Raw genomic sequence first — 17,666 nt, forward strand, 5'->3', positions numbered from 1 at the left:
AATATTTATTTATTTATTTATTTTTAGTTATTGGCGGACACAACATCTTTGTTTGTATGTGGTGCTGAGAATTGAACCCGGGCCGCACGCATGCCAGGCAAGCGCACTACCGCTTGAGCCACATCCCCAGCCCTGGTGCCGGGTTTCTGTTCTCTCGACTAAAAGGCTCATGAGTCATTCCAGTTAAACTGGGCTAACTGGGCTGCACAAAATAATCACATAAGAGACACAATACCTTTTTCTTTGGGGTCGCTGTGACGGCTCCTCTGACCTTAAGGGTCTGCAGAAAGAGAGAGCAAGAGCACACGCTGACCCCTTTTATTGAGGAGAAGTTATATAAATGAGGCAAGGGGTCAGGTTTCAGGGGGCTGAGTCTATCTTCATGATGTCCCCTGTCAGCAGGTTGACTGACATCTGGGTAGGCCACACCCCAGGGCACAGTAAGAGAAAGGGACACACACAAGGCACTTCCATGGAAGATTCTATCCTAAACAGAGCAAGGGGTTAAATTACAAAGGAACAGATGAGCATAGCTTCACCCATGGGGCTGTACCAAGACACACCCATGCACGAGACACCGACCCTCAGACCCAAAAAGAGTGGGGAAAGCTCTGCCACATTTCTGCGACTGAGCGCCTCAGCACCCAGCCAGGGAATGTAACCCAGTCACGTGTAAGGTTGGTCTCCCACACTTTGGGTATAGACTGAGGAATGGGATGGCTGGGTCAAATGGTGGTTCCATTCCAAGTTTTATAAGGACTCTCCATACTGTTTTCCATATTGGCTGCACCAATTTGCAATCCCACCAGTAATGTATGAATGTGCCTTTTTCCCCACATCCTCGCCAACACTTATTGTTGTTTGTGTTCTTAATAGCTGCCATTCTGACTGGTGTGAGATGAAATCTTAGAGTACTTTTGATTTACATTTCTCTAATTACTAAAATATGTTGAACATTTTTTTTCATGTATTTGTTGATCAATTGTATATCATCTTCTGAGAAGTGTCTGTTCAGTTCCTTGTCCCATTTCTTGACTGAGTTGTTTTTTTGGTGTTTAGTTTTTCGTATTCTTTATACACCCTAGGGATTAGCACTCTGATGTGTGAGGGATAAAGATTTGTTCCCAAGACATAGACTGTCTATTCCCCTCACTGATGTTTCTTTTTCTGAGAAAAAGATTTTCAGTTTGAATCCATCCCATTTGTTGATTCTTGACTTTATTTCTTGCACTATAGGGGTCTTGTTAAGGAAGTCAGGGCCTAATTTGACATGATGGAGATTTGAAGCTACTTTCTCATATCTTTAATGCAGGGTCTCTGGTCTAATTCCTAGGTCCTTGATCTACTTTGAGTTGAGTTTTGTGCATGGTGAGAGATAGGGGCTTAATTTCATTTTGCTGTATATGGATTTCCAGTTTTTCCAGCACCATTTGTTGAAGAGGCTATCTTTTCTCCAATATATGTTTTTAGCACCTTTATCTAGTATGAGATAACTGTAGTTATATGGGTTAGTCTCTGTGTCCTCTATTCTGTATCATTGGTCTACAGGTCTATTTTGGTGCCAATACCATGCTCTTTTTGACACTATTGCTCTGTAGTATAGTTTAAGGTCTGTATAGTGATGCCTCCTGCTTCACTCTTCTTGCTAAGGATTACTTTGCCTATTCTGGGTCTCTTATTTTTCCAGATGAATTTCATGACTGCTTTTTCTATTTCTATGAGGAATGTCATTGGGATTTTTATTGGAACTGCATTAAATCTGTATACTGCTTTTGGTAGTATGGTCCTTTTGACAATATAAATCCAAGAGCAAGGTAGATCTTTTCATCTTCTAAGGTCTTCTTTAATTTATTTCTTTAGCAATCTGAAGTTTTTAAGAAATATTTTTAGATGTATGGACCTTTTATTTTATTCATTTATTTCTATGTGGTGCTGAGAATCAAACCCAGTGCCTCACACATGCTAGGCGAGCAACTCTACCACTGAGCCACAGCCTCAGCCAGTGTTCTGTAGTTTTCATTGTAGAGATCTTTCACCTCTTTTGTTGATTCCCAAGTATTTTTTTTTTTTGGAGGCTATTGTAAATGGGGTGGTTTTCCTAGTTTCTCTGATGATTTGTCACTGATGTACAGAAATGCCTTTGATTTATGAGTGTTGATTTTATACCCTGCTACTTTGATGAATTCATTTATTAGTTCAAGAAGTTTTCTGGAATTTTTGGATACTCTAAGTATAGAATCATGTCATTGGCAAATAGCGATAGCTTGAGTTCTTTTTTTTCCTATCCATATCCCTTTAATTTCTTTTATCTAATTCAAGAACTATGTTTTTTTTTAAAGAGAGAGTGAGAGAGGAGAGAGAGTGAGAGAGAGAGAGAGAATTTTTAATATTTATTTTTTAGTTCTCGGCGGACACAACATCTTTGTTGGTATGTGGTGCTGAGGATCGAACCCGGGCCGCACGCATGCCAGGCGAGCGCGATACCTCTTGAGCCACATCCCCAGCCCAAGAACTATGTTGAATAGAAGTGGTGAAGGAGGGCATCGCTGTCTTGTCCAGTTTTTAGAGGGAATGCTTTCAATTTTTCTCCATTTAGAATGATGTTGGCCTTGGGTTTAGCATATATAGCTTTTACAATGTTGAGGTATGTTCCTACTATCCCTAGTTTTTCTAGTGTTTTGAACATGAAGGGTGCTGGATTTTGTCAAATGCTTTTTCTGCATCTATTGAGATTATCATATGATTCTTATCTTTAAATATTTTAAATATTTTTTAAGTTGGTGATAGACTTTTATTTTATTCATTTATTTATATGTGGTGCTAAGAATCGAACTCAGTGCCTCACACATGTCAGGCAAGCACTCTACCACTGAGCCACAATCCCAGCCCTCTTTAAGTCTATTGATGTGATACATTACATTTATTGATTTCTGTATGTTGAACTAACCTTTCATCCCAACCCCATTTGTTTCTGGTGCACTATCTTTTTAATAGTTTTTGTATTCAATTTGCCAGAATTTTATTGAGAATTTTTGCATCTATGTTCATTAGAGATATTGGTCTGAAGTTTTCTTTCTTTGATATGTCTTTGTCTGGTTTTGAAATCAGGGTGATATTGGCCTCATAGAATGAGTTTGGAAGTACTCCCTCTTTTTCTATTTCATGGAATAACTTGAGAAGTATTGCTATTAGTTCTTTTTTGAACTTCTTATAGAACTCAGCTGTGTGTCCATCTGATCCTGGGCTTTTCTTGGTTGGTAGACTTCTGATTGTGTCTTCCTTTTCATTGCTTGACATTGATCTGTTTAACTTGTGTATATCATCCTGATTCAATTTGGGTAAGTCATATGATTCTAGAAATTTATCGATGTCTTGGATATATTCTATTTTATTGGAGGACAAATTTTCAAAATAATTTCTAATTATCCTCTGTATTTCTGTAGTATTGGTCATGATATTTTCTTTTTTTATCACAGATTCTAGTAATTTGAGTTTTCTCTCTCTCCTTCTCTTCATTTGCTTGGTTAAGCGTTTATCAATTTTATTTATTTTTTCAAAGAACCAACTTTTTGTTTTGTCATTTTTTTCAATTGTTTCTCTTGTTTCAATTTCATTGACTTCATCTCTGATTTTAATTATTTCCTGTCTTCTACTGCTTTTGGCGTTGATTTGTTCTTCTTTTTCTAGGGCTTTGAGATGTAATGTTAGGTCATTTATTTGTTGACTTTTTCTTTTTTTAAGGAACAAACTCCATGCAATGAACTTTCCTCTTCCTACTGCCTTCATAGCATCCCAGTGACTTGGATACATTGTATCTGTGTTCTCATTCACTTCTGAGAATCTTTTAATCCTCTCTTTGATGTCTTCTGCCATCCATTATTCATTCAATAGCATATTATTTAGTCTCCAGGTGTTGGAGTAGCTTCTATTTTTTTTATTTTATCACTGATTTCTAATTCCATTCCATTATGATCTGATAGAGGGCCGGGTAGTATCTCTACGTTTTTATTTGCTTAAGAGTTGCTTTGTGATACAATTATATGGTCTATTCTAGAAAAAGATCGATATGCTGCTGAGAAGAAAGTGTATTCACTTGTTGATGGATGAAATGTTCTATATATGTCAGTTAAGTCTAAGTTATTGATGTCCTCAGTTGAGGTCTCTCTCTTTGGGAACTTCTCAGATCTGGGGTGATACATTACCAGAGACACTGATGTGAGCTGAAACTTACATGCTGGACCGGACCCCTTAACGGGGAAATACGATCTTGCTGGAGAGTTCCCAGTCCCAGGGAGTCCAGTCCCTTTGGATCATACATATTCTACCTAAGTATATACCCTAATAAAAACCTGGGGCTGGGGATGTGGCTCAAGCGGTAGTGCGCTCGCCTGGCATGCGTGCGGCCCGGGTTCAATCCTCAGCACCACATACAAACAAAGATGTTGTGCCCGCCGAAAACTAACAAAAATAAAGATTAAAAAATTCTCTCTCTCTCTCTCTCTCTCTCTCTCTCTCTCTCTCTCTCTCTCTCTGTCTCTCACTCTCTCTTTAAAAAAAAAAAAAAAAAAAAAAACCTGGCCCTAAGCCCTGCCGCACATCAGGCTCGAGATAGCCTCACTCTGCCCGGGTGCACACCCTCACTTCTAATTAAACTTTTGCTCTCTACGCTAAAACATGACATATCCTTAAGTTATTTTCTATGATGTGTTCAAGAGCATGAAAAATCCCACTAGAGGTCTCCTCTGCCTCTAAGGGACTTCCTTGGATGCCTTACAAGGTGATAGTCACAGTTACTTGGGAGACTGAGGTAGGAGAATTATAAATTCATAAGTTCTTTTCTTTTAATAAGTTTGAAGTCAGCCTGGGCAACTGAAGGAGACTTTATCACACACACACAAAGGCTGGGGATGTAGCTCAGTGGCACCGCACCTCTGGGTTCAATCCCCCGCAATTAATTCACTAATCAAATAAGTAAAATAAAGTCATAATGAACAGAGGTCCAAGTCTACCCAGAGGGGAACCTGCTGAGTTGCAGGGTCTGCGGAGGGTGGTGGCGTCCTGCTCAGTGTCAGTCTGATTCCTTGAAGGGTCAATTGCTTGCCTACCCTCCTTGCATCAGAAGCTCCTGGCCGCACACCTCAGGCTGGGGGGTGTGAAAGCAGACTTTGGAAGCAGTTATCAGCAGCTTCGCAGTCTGCAGGTTCCCAGTGGAGCACAAGGCAATGGACATCAGGAGACCTGAGGAGGTCAGGAGGAAACGCTTGCTTCATTCATCCCAGCTACCAAGCAGGCACCCGGCTCAACAGGCAGGTCCCTCTTTCCCGAGCCTCCAGATCATCTCACGCTGCCCCTAAACCCTCCTTCTCCTTCGGGAACCAGCATTTGTCTGAAGGCCCTTGAGAATCCTTCCCTGTGTTCCTGCGAACAAATCCACCACGTACCAACCTCCTGAATGATGATGGTCAAACCTCCCAAGCTCTGCTTTATTTTCAGTGTCCTGGGTAAGCCTGGCAAACCACGCAGTAGGTTCCAGATTTGTATCCATTTCACAAAGTGACAAAACTGAGGTTTTGAGAGGTTAAGCAATTTGCTTTAGGTCATGTACCTAGGAACTGATGGATACCTAGCAGCTGGGAAGGATAAGATTAGAACTGTTTGAGGTTGAGTTCCTGCCCTTTTTTTGTAGTCCTGGGATTTACCACAGGTGCTCATGCATGCTAGACAGGCACTCCACAGGGCTGCCAGCCTGAGCTCCTGCTCTCCTCGATAACGCTCTACTCTGCACTTGGCTCTGTATCAGCAGCCTGGGGTGATCTGGATGCCTCTGGGAGGATTACAGCCCCAAACCTGTTATCTACCATTTGTACTGGAATAAGTTGCTGGAGATAAGCCAAATCTGATTCCTAAATGTCATGATTTAAATTTCTGTAATAAATTTATGTAATGGCTGGAGCCTAGGGCTCAGATCAGGTGTTAGACTACACAGTAAAGAGCTGTTAAGTTTAATCCAGTATAAAATCTTTTAGACAACTTTTCTTTCTTTCTTTTTTTTTTTTAAGCACTAGGTTTTGAAACGAAGGCCTCATGTACGCTAGGCAGGCGTCAAACTGCTGAGCTCAGTCTCCAGCAGTCATATGCAACTCCTGGAGTCCTAGAACATGTGGGTTGACCATAAAGACAAAACTCAAATTAGAAAATACAAACTACAGAATTTTGGGGCTGACCTATTCATGACACCCCTTGATGTAGACTTCAGTCTGTGTTGAGTTGGCTTTTTCCCTGCTGTGACCAAAGGACATGACCAGAACAGTTTTAGAAGAGGAAGTGTTTATTTGGGGGCTCGGGGTTTCAGAAGTCTTAGTCCATAGAAGGCTGGCTCCATTCCTCAGGGCTCAAGGTGAGGCAGGACATCCTGGCAGAAGAGTGTGGCAAAGGGAAGCAGCTCAAGGTGACCAGAAAGCAGAGAAAGAGTTGGCACAGCACTGTCCCCAATGAACCATGCCCTCCAGCTATCCCACCTGCCTACAATTACCAGTTAACCCCATCAGGGACTAATTAGCTGATTAGGTAAAGGATATGACCCAATAGTTTCTTCTCTAAGCCTTCTTGCTTTGTCTCATATGTGAGCTTTGGGGGGATACCTCACATTCAAACCATAACATTCCCTTCCTGGCCCCCAGAAGCTCACAATCATCTGACAATGTAAAACATATTTAGTCCATTCCCAAGAGTCCCAAGAGTCTCAACTGTTCCGAGATTGCTCAAAGTTCAAGTCCAAAGTCTTCTCTGAGTTCAAGGCAATCACACAATGTAAACTCCTATAAAATTAAAAGCAATTTACAAATCCAATATATAAAGGTACTGAGTTAACATTTCCTTTTGCAAAAACAGGGGCATAGAAGGGCTGGCACCAAAGCAAGACTGAAATCCAGCTGGGCAAACAAGTCCTGCAGTTCTGTGTCCAGCGACTGGAGACAGGGCATCATGACGTTCTCTCCAAAGGACTTTTGCAGCTCTGCCCCTGTGGCCCGAGTGGCCTTTCTGTTGGCTTGTCTCTGCTCAGTTCCTGCATGAGCAGTTCCCTAGGATGATGTCCCGTGTTATTGGCATTTCTTCATCTCAGGGGTCTCCGCTACAGCTTCGGCTTCCTCCTCACATCTCCACACTGCTGCCCGCAGGGACTCCGACCCTGCTGCACTCTGCCTGGCCTCCCAGGCCTTCCTTTGAAATCTTGGTGGAAGCCTCCATGACCCCCTAACTCCAGCAACCTGCATTCCTGCAGAACCAACCCCACATGGTTGACACCAAGGTCTGCTGCCATCTTGAGCAGTAGCCAAGCCTCCAGGGACCTTGGCTGCAGAAGCCTCTGAGTATCTGGGTGGCTATGCATTGTTAAACCAGGACGCAAAGAAAAGACCACCGACTCCAATTTAAATCAACTTAAAGCAAGCTTGTAACTCCGACAGGCCGGGGCTGTCTCTCCCGAAACCTGTGGGAATAGAAGACAGCCCCGAAGCTCTCTAGAAGCTCAGCTTTATAGCACAGAAAGTTTGCAAAAAGCAGGGGGGTGTCTTGAGAACTTACAGATAACAGGATTTTGACAAGCATAACACAAAGGCAGGTAGTAGGTTAATGGTCTAAATGGTCCAGCACTTAGGGAGTAAATTTAGATCCCAGCATCAGAATGTATGAGGCACCACTAGAGATTCAGAGAGGGTCGTTATCTGGCCAGAGAAAGCCAGAATTTATGAGGCGCCACTAAAGTTTCAGAGAGGGTTGTTATCTGGTCAGGGAAAGCCAGGCATGGGTGAGTTCAAGGCATGGGCAGGCATTCCAAGCAAGTTTAGAAATCTCAGTAATTTATAGTTGTTATAGTTAAAACTTCGTCCTGGGGTTTCATAAATTGACTTCCAGACCACTCACATATAATCAAATTTGGCGTGAGGGTAGGGAAGAAATAGATCCCGGATGAGCCCCCAGAAGCTATAGTTAAATCTTCGTCCCAGGGTTTCATATACTGACTTCTAGACCACTCACATATAATCGAATCAAGCCTTTATTGAAGCACACAGATGGCGACTGACCACAACATAAAGCTGTTCCCCTGATCAGCCCCAAACAATTGCAAGGGCACTCCTTATAAGCCTGAAAACCGCAAAAGGGATGTTCAGGGGGTGTAGCCAATGTAAGCAAGCCAGGTTACAGAAGCGGGACAGTGCAGTCAAGTGGAGGGAAGCCTAACCAATCACAGTTAGCCCAGTCACCCCAGTTACAGAAACAGAGCCCCGTTACCCTAGTTACAGAAACAATGCCCCTTAGGTATTTCCGTGTTCTTAAAGGTTTCTATAGCAAAAGGAAAAGAACATCTTGCCCCAGTCATGACCCTTCTACTTAGCATGGTTATTTTACAGGTTGAAGTCATAAAACAAAATGGAGTCACATTTGCTTTTACTATCACACAGTAAAGCCAAAATTAACTTTTCATGCCTTTGTGATGAGATGACTCCCAATCTTAAGAGGGAATTAGGCTGGGTTTATCAAGCATGTCGAAAACTTCCTAAGCCCTCTTGTGCATGAAGGGTGCCCCATAGATCTCTTCTCAAGAGAATTTTTACTTTTACTCCAAAGAGCTTGAGATGGGTGTGGTCTTGCCAGCTTCTTAGATGCCCTCAAACTATCTTTCTTAGTCTCTGGGCAAAGTCTTCAGTGGCAGCAATGTCTTTAACAATTGCAATTTAGCCCTAGTTTAACTCTGGCCTTTCAAGTACATTTTCCAAATCTTTCTGTTCCAGTTTATCACAATAAATTTGGCTAAAAGCTGCCAGCAATATCCTTGCTACCTAGAAAGTTCTTCTGCCAGATTAAGAAGTCCATCGTGGGCTGGGGATGTGGTTCAAATGGTAATGCGCTCGCCTGGCATGCGCGGGTCGCTGGGTTCAATCCTCAGCACCACATAAAATAAAGATGTTGTGTCCACTGAAAAAATAAATATTAAAAAAAATTCTCAAAAAAAAAAAAAGTCCATCGCTTTTAAAATCAGCCTTCGGGTGGGGTAGTGGCTCAGGTAGGTAGAGCTCTTGCCTAGCATGTGTGAGGCACAGGTTCGATTCTTAGCACCTCATATAAATAAATAAAATAAAGGTCCATTGACAACTAAAAAATATTTTAAAATAAAATCAGCCTCACACAAAGTCTTAGGACACAGGCAAAATGTAGACAACTTTCAGCCAGAATGTACATGAATGGCCTCTAGTCCAATTACCAACAGTCCTCTTTTTCCTCTAAACCCTCTTGAGCCCTGTCTTCACTCTGTCCATGGTCATATTGGCATTCTGATATTCTGAGCTCCCCTCAGAACTGGACATTAAGCTCCGCTTACGACAACACAAAACATTTCCAGCTTGCTCTGCTAAACTTCTCAAAATTCCTCCTAACAATTCCAAAAAGCTCAAAAAGCTTCTGAACCACATGGTCAGTGATAAACCCAGCCTAATTCCCTCTTAAGATCAGGAGCTATCTTGTCAAAAGTTATACATGATTCACTTCTGTTTTCTGTAAAATATTAGGATTTCTATTTGGTTTGGCTGTTATTTTGATGTTTTAAACTTACTTGGAATGCCTGCCCATGCCTTGAACTCACCCATGCCTGGTTTTCCCCGACCAGATAACAACCCTCTCTGAAACCCTAATGGCGCCTCATACATTCTGATGCTGGGATCTAAATTTACTCCCCAAGTGCTGAACCATTTAGACCATTAATCTACCACCTGCCTTTGTATTATATTTGTCAAAAGTCTGTTATCTCTAAGTTCTCAAGACACCCCCTCTGCTATAAAGCTGCACTCCTAGAGAGCTGGAGTACTGTCTTCTATCCCACAGATTTCGGGAGAGGGACAGTCCCGGCTAGTTGGAATTACAAGCTTGCTTTAATTTGATTTAGAATTGGAGTTGGTGGTCTTTTCTTTGCATCGTGGTTTAACAGCCAGGTTAGGCACAGCAACACCTTGCTTTCTGCTTTAGTTTTTTCACTGCTGTAACTAAAGGAAATGACCAGAACAATTTTAGAGGAGGAAATGTTTATTTGGGAGCTCATGGTTTCAGAGGTCTTAGTCCATAGAAGCCCAGATCCATTCCTCAGGGCTTGATGCGAGGCTGAGCATCATGGAGGGACAGTGTGGCAGAAGGAAGCAGCTCACATGGTGATCAGAAAGCAGAGAGTCTGCACTCTCCAAATACAAAAGCCATGCCCCCAATGAATACAAAATATATACCCCAAAGCCATGACCCTAATGAACTACTTCCTCCAGCCACACCCCACCTGCCTCCAGGTACCAGTTAATCCCATCATAGATTAATTCAGATTAGGCCAAGGATATGACCCAATCATCTCCAAACCTTCTTGCTTTGTCTCACATGTGAGCTTTCACATTCAAACCATAACAGCATGTAAATGATTACACAGCTATTGTGTAAACATTAGTACCACTGTATATGATGGGCAGCTACTGTTTATGAGTTTGATTTCCATGCATCCCAATTTTATTTTCCAAATGTGGTCATGACACAAAGTCCATATGAGACACATATGCACAAATCTCTCAAGACCTACTGCAATATGGAATCTCTAGGCAAGAGGGTAAGACTGATGTTAGCAAGCACCCAGGTGACTCAAAATCAGGCCAGTCTGAATATATATATTCAATTTCGACAACTTTAAGGATAAGCATTTCTAACTTCTGAGATAAACAGGGAACAGAGGACCACAAAAATGGCTAGAGGTGGAGCTCAGGGGCAGTGTTTGCAGAGCAGGCACAAGGCCCTGGGTTTGATCCCAGCAACACATACACATAATTTGATGCACTTTAAACAATTATTCTTCAGAGGTGTAGGGGGGAATTTCAGATGGATTTGGGGCTAAATCTCAGATAGAGGTGGGGGACAGGCAAGTTAAGACCACAATTGAGGGAGGGGTCAGCTCCTCAGCCCCACTGCCTCAACCAATGCAGAACAGGGCTCTATGCAGCTGTCAGTCATGTGGTTCTGTGGAGTCTCTTGGATTTTAAAAGTTGGAAAATATAAAAACTATAAAAATATAAGGACAAATGAAATGAGCCAAGTCTTGCTCACAGGTGGCTAGTTTTCTGAGTAAGGAGCCTTTCAGTTCCATGGAAAGGTATTTGGGAAGGGACCAAAGCTGTGAGAGGTCTGGTTTGACAGGTGCATGATGGAGGGAGCAGGGAAATAGGGATCAGCAGGCCTGAGATATGGCTACAAAGCAGTACCCAGAGCTTGGTCAAGCCGTAAGAGAGCCTGTTGGTGTCCCAGCTGCTAATGAGGGCCAAACCCCTGCCTCTGGGACCAGCGCCCTACCTGGCCCTTCCCACTCGGCAGCATGAGAAAACAGGCAGGGAGGGCTGTCTTAACTCACCACTGCAGATCAAACATATGAAAGGCTGGCGAAAGGGAAATGATAAGATGGATTTCATTTATAACACGAAGAAAATATCCTTGAGTTTAGGAACAGTTCCAATTTTTATTCAAAAAATTATTAATCAAAATTGCAAATCAGATTTACAGAGCCACAGATTCATAACAAAACAGGAGGGCAATGGAACATTCCAAAGACCCCAAAAAGTTCCAGAGAAGCACATCCAGACATTTCCAGTTCAACTGTGGTTGTATGATAGGCCACATTCACTCCTGCATCTTCTCAATGAGCTCTTCCTTGTATTTGCCTTTCTCTTTTCCAACTTGCCGAGACTTGGCTTTGCGTTCAAGAATTTTTTTTCTATCTTTGTCCAATTTTAGCCTGGTGATAACTACCTGTCAGGAAAGACAACAAACATCTTTTTTTAGTTTATTTTATAGTACTAGGACCAACCCCAGAGCCTTGCTGAAGGATATGGAGTAATAACCCCCACCCCAAAAAAAAGATGGGCTCTGGACTTTCATCTCAATAACAATGGGTTTCCAGCTTTCACAGCTACTTTCCCGATTTAGACTTTGAACCTGCACAACTAGTTTCCTGACTACCCAAGTCTCTAATGATTAAGTCACACTACACATTCTGCTATGATTAATTCTCATTAAAACCTCTAAAAAAGACCCCTCTTGTACCAGTTGCCATGTTCTCCCCTGAAAATGCGCCATTCCACCACTACTTAATAAAGACTAGGTGCTGATTCATGTTGAGATCTGCTCCCGTCTTGGTTATTTTTGCTTACACTTGCACAAGGTGGTTCTGTGGTCCACCACTGACTACATCCCCCAATCTTTTTAAATATGATTTTGAGATATCGACTTGCTAAACTGTGATCCTCCTGCCTCAACCTCCTGAGTAGCTGGGATCATAAGCATGCACCACCTCACACAACACCAGAGTTCACCACCACCACCCTGAACAGTAGAGGTTCCCTGGACAATAAACAGCAGCTCAGGTTCCTTGTGCTCGCCAGCCTTCCACCTCCTAATTTCTGAGGATCTCAGGAGGTCACTTACATAGTTGAGTGACATGTCCTTTGGTTGGGAAATTTTGTTCACTATTTCCATTAGCTGGCAAGATGCATTGCTTTTAAAAAATCTGCATCCCACACCACTACTGGGCAATACAGAGGTCATAAGGATAAGCAAGCCCCTAACCATCCTGTCCTCAAGGACCTTTTTTCAGGAAGGAAAGACAGATCCTGTAACACAATACAGGATGAGAGTGAAAAGCAGAGCACAGGTGTCCTGCAGAGTGGGCATGAAGGCCAGGGAGATGTTCCACTCGAGCACCATTGCCTTCTTGTCACCAGCTAGGATGGCAAAACAGACAAGAGTCCAGACTCTTTTTGGGGGGCATATTCAGGGGTGCTGAACCCAGGGGTGCTCTGTCACTGAGCTAGTTCCCAGACTTATCTTTTTTGTGCATGTGTATGTGGTGCTGGGGATTGAACCCAGGGCCTTGTGCATGCAAGACAAGCACTCTACCAACTGAGCTATGGCCCCAGCCCTAGCTACCTTATTTTATTTTTTTAATATTTATTTTTTATGTGTAGACGGACAAAATAAATGCCTTTATTTTTATGTGGTGCTGCGGATCGAACCTGGATCCCACCCTGCTAGGCGAGCGCTCTACCACTGAGCCACAATTCCAGCCGCTACTTTATTTTATTTTGAGACAAAGTCTCATTAAGTTGCCCAGGATGACCTTCAACTCTGGATCTTCCTGCCTCAGCCTCCCGAGTCATTGGGATCACAGGTGTGTGCCACCATGCCTGGCTAGAGTCTGGATTTGGACAGTATTAAGCCAATGAACCAATCAAGCTGCCTAGCAGCCTGCCTCTAAGCCCTTACCTCACCCACCTGTACAGAGAGCACCAACATGTCAATAACTAATGGCAACACTACACTAAATGGCTGTCGCCCCCACTCAGTCAGGGACATACCTTGCTTGGGTGGATGCCCACGTGGACGGTTGTGCCATTAGCCTTCTCACGCTGCACCCGTTCAATGTAGATGACATACTTCTTTCTGTACACCTGGACTACCTTGCCGATTTGCTGACCTTTGTAATGTCCTCGAACCACCTAAGAGAAAGTATAAACGAGAACCCCCTGTGATGGATAACATCATAATGAGAAAGCTAATTTTCAGGAACATGTAGGCTGAACACAATCTTTTGTGAAAAAGTCTTGGCAGTGAAACATCAGCTAGTTTATGGCATAAATTTGCTTTGTGTTATGTTAGCTTAGCTAGAAATTCTTCGCTTAATTTTTTTCCTCCACTTGTCTGAAGAAACATCAAGACTCCTTGGACTAGGGCAGTCAGCAGAGAATGAGCCTCAGCACTCCTAAGCTGTCCATCTGGAGTGTTCAGCATACATTTCAGAGTGATTTTCAGGTTGGAAAGAGGACAGCCATGCCTCACATGAGCAACCAACAGGGACTTGGGAGTCACCCACAGAGACGCAATTTGAAGTGCACTTTCATGAAAGCAAAGTAAAGGATGCAATGCTATAAAATGATTTCGAGGATCTGGGAAGGATTCTCTGAGGAACTGACATTTAAGAACAGAAATGAGGAGTCAGCCAGGTAAAGTGGAGGAGAGCACTCCAGGGAGCGGAAGAAAAAAAAGGGGGGTATTTAAGGATCTGATAAGACAAGCGTGGCTGAAATGCAGGGCCTGGTGGGGTTAGGAGATGAGCCGCAGGAGAGGACAGCCATGGAGCACCTCAGGCCTTGTAGGCAAAATTTTAGACTTTTTATGGGCAGAGGTACTGGGGATTGAACCCAGGAGTGTCCTCAGCCCTTTCCTGAAGTAAACTGGAAATAGTCAGAATCGACTTCTGTAGATAGAATCAACAGGACTTAGTAGTAGTGCAGAAGACAGGGTTTAAATAAAGTTGTTGAGGATAACTTAAAGGTTTATGGCAGCTGGGTGTGGTGGCCATACCTGTGACCTCAGTGACTCAGGGGGCTGAGACAGGAGTACTCCAAGTTCTAGGCCAGCCTGGGCAACTGAGTGAGACTCTACCTCAGAAAAGAAGAAAGGCTACGGGCTAAGGATATAGCTCAGTGTAAAGCAGCACTACCTTAAAAAACAGGTCTTTTCTTGGTTGAGAAACTTGTAAAGTCTATAAGATATCTAAAAAGGTATTCAGCAAATAGGTCTGTAGTGATTCAGGCTGGCATGTAAGAGGGAGGTGTTACAGAGCAGACATTTACAATTCTGAGAATAAAATATTACCGATTACTGTACATACCTAGGCAGAGAATGCAGAGCAAGAGGAGATGAAGAGAAAAACAGCCAGCAGGAAGTCTGAGAAGCTGGAAGCAAACTGTGAACCTGAAGTGTCAAAGAGGCCAAAACTTCTTCAACTAACGTGGTGCTACCTACACCAAATAGTGCTGAGAAGTCAGAAGTGTGATGAGAGCAAGATGTGTCCCCTGGATTTAATCACAAAGAGGTACTGCAGACAAAGCAGATTTTATGAAGTAGTAGGAACAGGAATGAGACTGGAGAGTATCCAAAAATGAATGGGAGATGAAATATAGACAGTTCTTCTGAGGAGCTTATTTAAGAAATGGGCAACAGACAGTAGAAGCTGGAAGGAAATGGGCTGGCAAAGAAAATCCAATTTTCCAGTTCTCTTGTAAAGCCAAAGTCTGACAATACCGAGTCTGAGTTTCCTCTAGGCTGCAGTGGGTAAGACATACATCCTTCAAACAAGGAATCAACTTTTCAGGTTGACATGTCCTAATCAGTCCACTTTTCTTATTTAATTTGCCATATAGGCATTTGCAATTCCCAGTTTTAGAACATGACTGATAGGCAGAATCCAGGAGAGAAGAGGTTGAAACTATTGATCCTGCCTCCAAGTTTTGCAGCACGGGGGGGTTGAACCCAGGGCCTCACACATGCTGAGCCACAATCCAGCCCTAGATTCTCCCTCTGAACTACCTTCAGAGAGCCCCAGTGTCTCAGATGACACATCAAACCCCTTCATTCATCACTTCATCCCATTTCATTTCTAAACAATAGTTCTCAGCTGGGGGAGACAACTGGGGTCAGCCAGGAAGGAATAACTGGCAATATCTGGAAATATTTTTGCTTGTCACAGTGACAAAGATGGGGAATGCTGCTAGCACCTTGTGGGAAGGGAGGGATGCTGTTAAGCACTCTATAATGTCCAGAGCAGTTTCCCCACTATTACTGGGTCCCAGATGTCCGCAGTGATGAGGCTGAGAAGCCCTGCTCCAAAATGTGAGCTCTGTGAGAAGGGCTTACTCAGTCTTGTTCACTGCTAGTGTCTAGAACAGTATCTGGGAAGTGCTCAATAAATATTCCTTCCAGGGTGAATCCAGTCCAACCTATTCACCCTCACAAACTGAGCTCCATTCACAGAGAACAGCTCGCTTCCACTTTCAACACGGACTACAGCCTTTCATAATTTTTCACTTCTGACTTGCTTTGGCTTCTTCATTTTCCCTGGCAAGACTAGTACATTACAGGCCTGGCTCCCACAAACATCAATTCTACCAAACTCAAAAGGAGCATTTTCCCCTTCAAAGAAGGGCTCAAAGAACCACCCTGAACAATAGCTCACAAACTAAAAGCCACTGGGCTAGACTGAAAAGCAGACTTTTCTTTGGCTGGAATATTTTAAACAGGGTGGGCACTCTAGCGGCTCTGCACCCCATCTCTGATCTGCACATCTGCAGACTAGGTACTTGCTAGGCTACTTTTTTTTTTTTTTAAACTCTGGAGCAATCTGATGGCCCTCTGAGCCACATCCTAGTCTGTTTTTTTTTTTTTTTTTAAGAGACAGGATCTCAATGAGTTGCTTAGCGCCTCGCTTTTGCTGAGGCTGGCTTTGAACTCGCGATCCTCCTGCCTCAGCCTCCCGAGCTGGGATTATAGGGCTGCGCCACTGCGTCCGGCTCTTACTAGGCTCCTGGAGGCTTGAGTGCCTGCGACTCCCTCCCTGGGGCACAGGCAGTGGCCCGGCGCCCTGCACTTCGTAGGCTCCGGGGGGCGAGCGCGTACCTGGACCTCGTCGTCCTTGCGAATGGGCATGGAGCGGACGTTGTACTTCTGCCGCAGCTCCTTGGAGAGCGGGGAGGACATGATCTTCCTGCGCACGTGCGAGGGGGCATTGAAGTGGCGTTTGCGGTTTTTGCTGCGGTCCGAGGTCACGAAGGGGTTGAACTTCATGGTGACCGTCTGCAAAGAGCGGGAGGGAGGGCTGAGTGGGTGGAGGGAGCAGGGAGCGGAGTGGGGACAGAGCAGTCGATGTCGCTCGGTACCCCGGCGCCGCAGGCCTCAGCGCAGAGACCGGGAGCGTGGAGCCGCACTGGACTCGAGGTCGCCCTGGGAGGGAGCCTTGGCTCGGGGAGCGCGAGGTGGAGGGCCGCGCATCTCTACGACACTGCGGGGAAGGGTCGCAGGGGGCGGTGGGCTTCAGAGCCCAAGAAAAACACCATCTTTTACTCACCTAGCCGTACGGCGAGCTGGGGCTGTGACCGCGCAGAGCCGGAAGTGAGGTTTTTTTCTTGGCGCAGGCGCAGAAAGATAGCAGTGCCCCATTCCGCCGGAGAGAAGCAGAACGGCGCCCCCTGCGTCCTGGGGTGGGATCGCAGCGCCTCGCGCCACTCACCTGGGGAGACCCCAAGAATTTGAATCTCTGGGCAGAAAGACCTGCCTTTGTAGGGCCGGCAATAGGGGTTTATTGATGCTTTGTTTTTTGAGTACTGGCGATTGAGCCCAAGGCCTCATGTATGTAAAGACCTTCGCCACCCCTGCCCTACACCCAGCCTTTTATTGATGCTCTCCTAGTGGGCACCTGTCAGTGATCTCTCACCCTTCCCGAACTCTGTCTTTACCCCTGTTGCCCGTCACGGAGGAGCTCGTCTGAGTTCATATTGTATAACTGTCCTCGGTATCCTGGGGGATTGGTTCCAGAGCCCTCTACAGATACCAAAATCCATGAATGTTCAAGTCCTTTATTTTAAAAAATGGCTTAATAGTTGCCAGGTGCAGCATCACACACCTGTAATCCCAGCGGCTGGGGAGGCTGAGGCAGGATCGCGAGTTCAAAGCCAGGCTTAACAACGGTCAGGCACTAAGTAACTCTTTGAGACCCTGTCTCTAAATAAAATACAAAATAGAGCTGGGGATGTGGCTCA

General features: G+C 44.2%; 1 protein-coding gene across 1 annotated transcript; it reads right to left on the reverse strand.

The window, feature by feature from the left end:
- Positions 1–11,510: 11,510 nt before the first annotated feature.
- RPL26L1 (ribosomal protein L26 like 1) lies at positions 11,511–17,057 on the reverse strand. The gene is made up of 4 exons (XM_081308500.1): positions 16,976–17,057; positions 16,528–16,704; positions 13,428–13,568; positions 11,511–11,823 (listed from the first exon to the last, which is right to left on the reverse strand). The coding sequence occupies exons 2-4, from the start codon at positions 16,693–16,695 to the stop codon at positions 11,695–11,697; spliced, it is 438 nt and encodes a 145-aa protein (XP_081164626.1). The 5' UTR covers positions 16,696–16,704; positions 16,976–17,057; the 3' UTR covers positions 11,511–11,694.
- Positions 17,058–17,666: the final 609 nt, after the last annotated feature.

The sequence above is a fragment of the Spermophilus citellus genome (genome assembly GCF_964194105.1).
Source record: "Spermophilus citellus genome assembly, chromosome: 1".
In the NCBI taxonomy this organism is placed as follows: domain Eukaryota; kingdom Metazoa; phylum Chordata; class Mammalia; order Rodentia; family Sciuridae; genus Spermophilus; species Spermophilus citellus.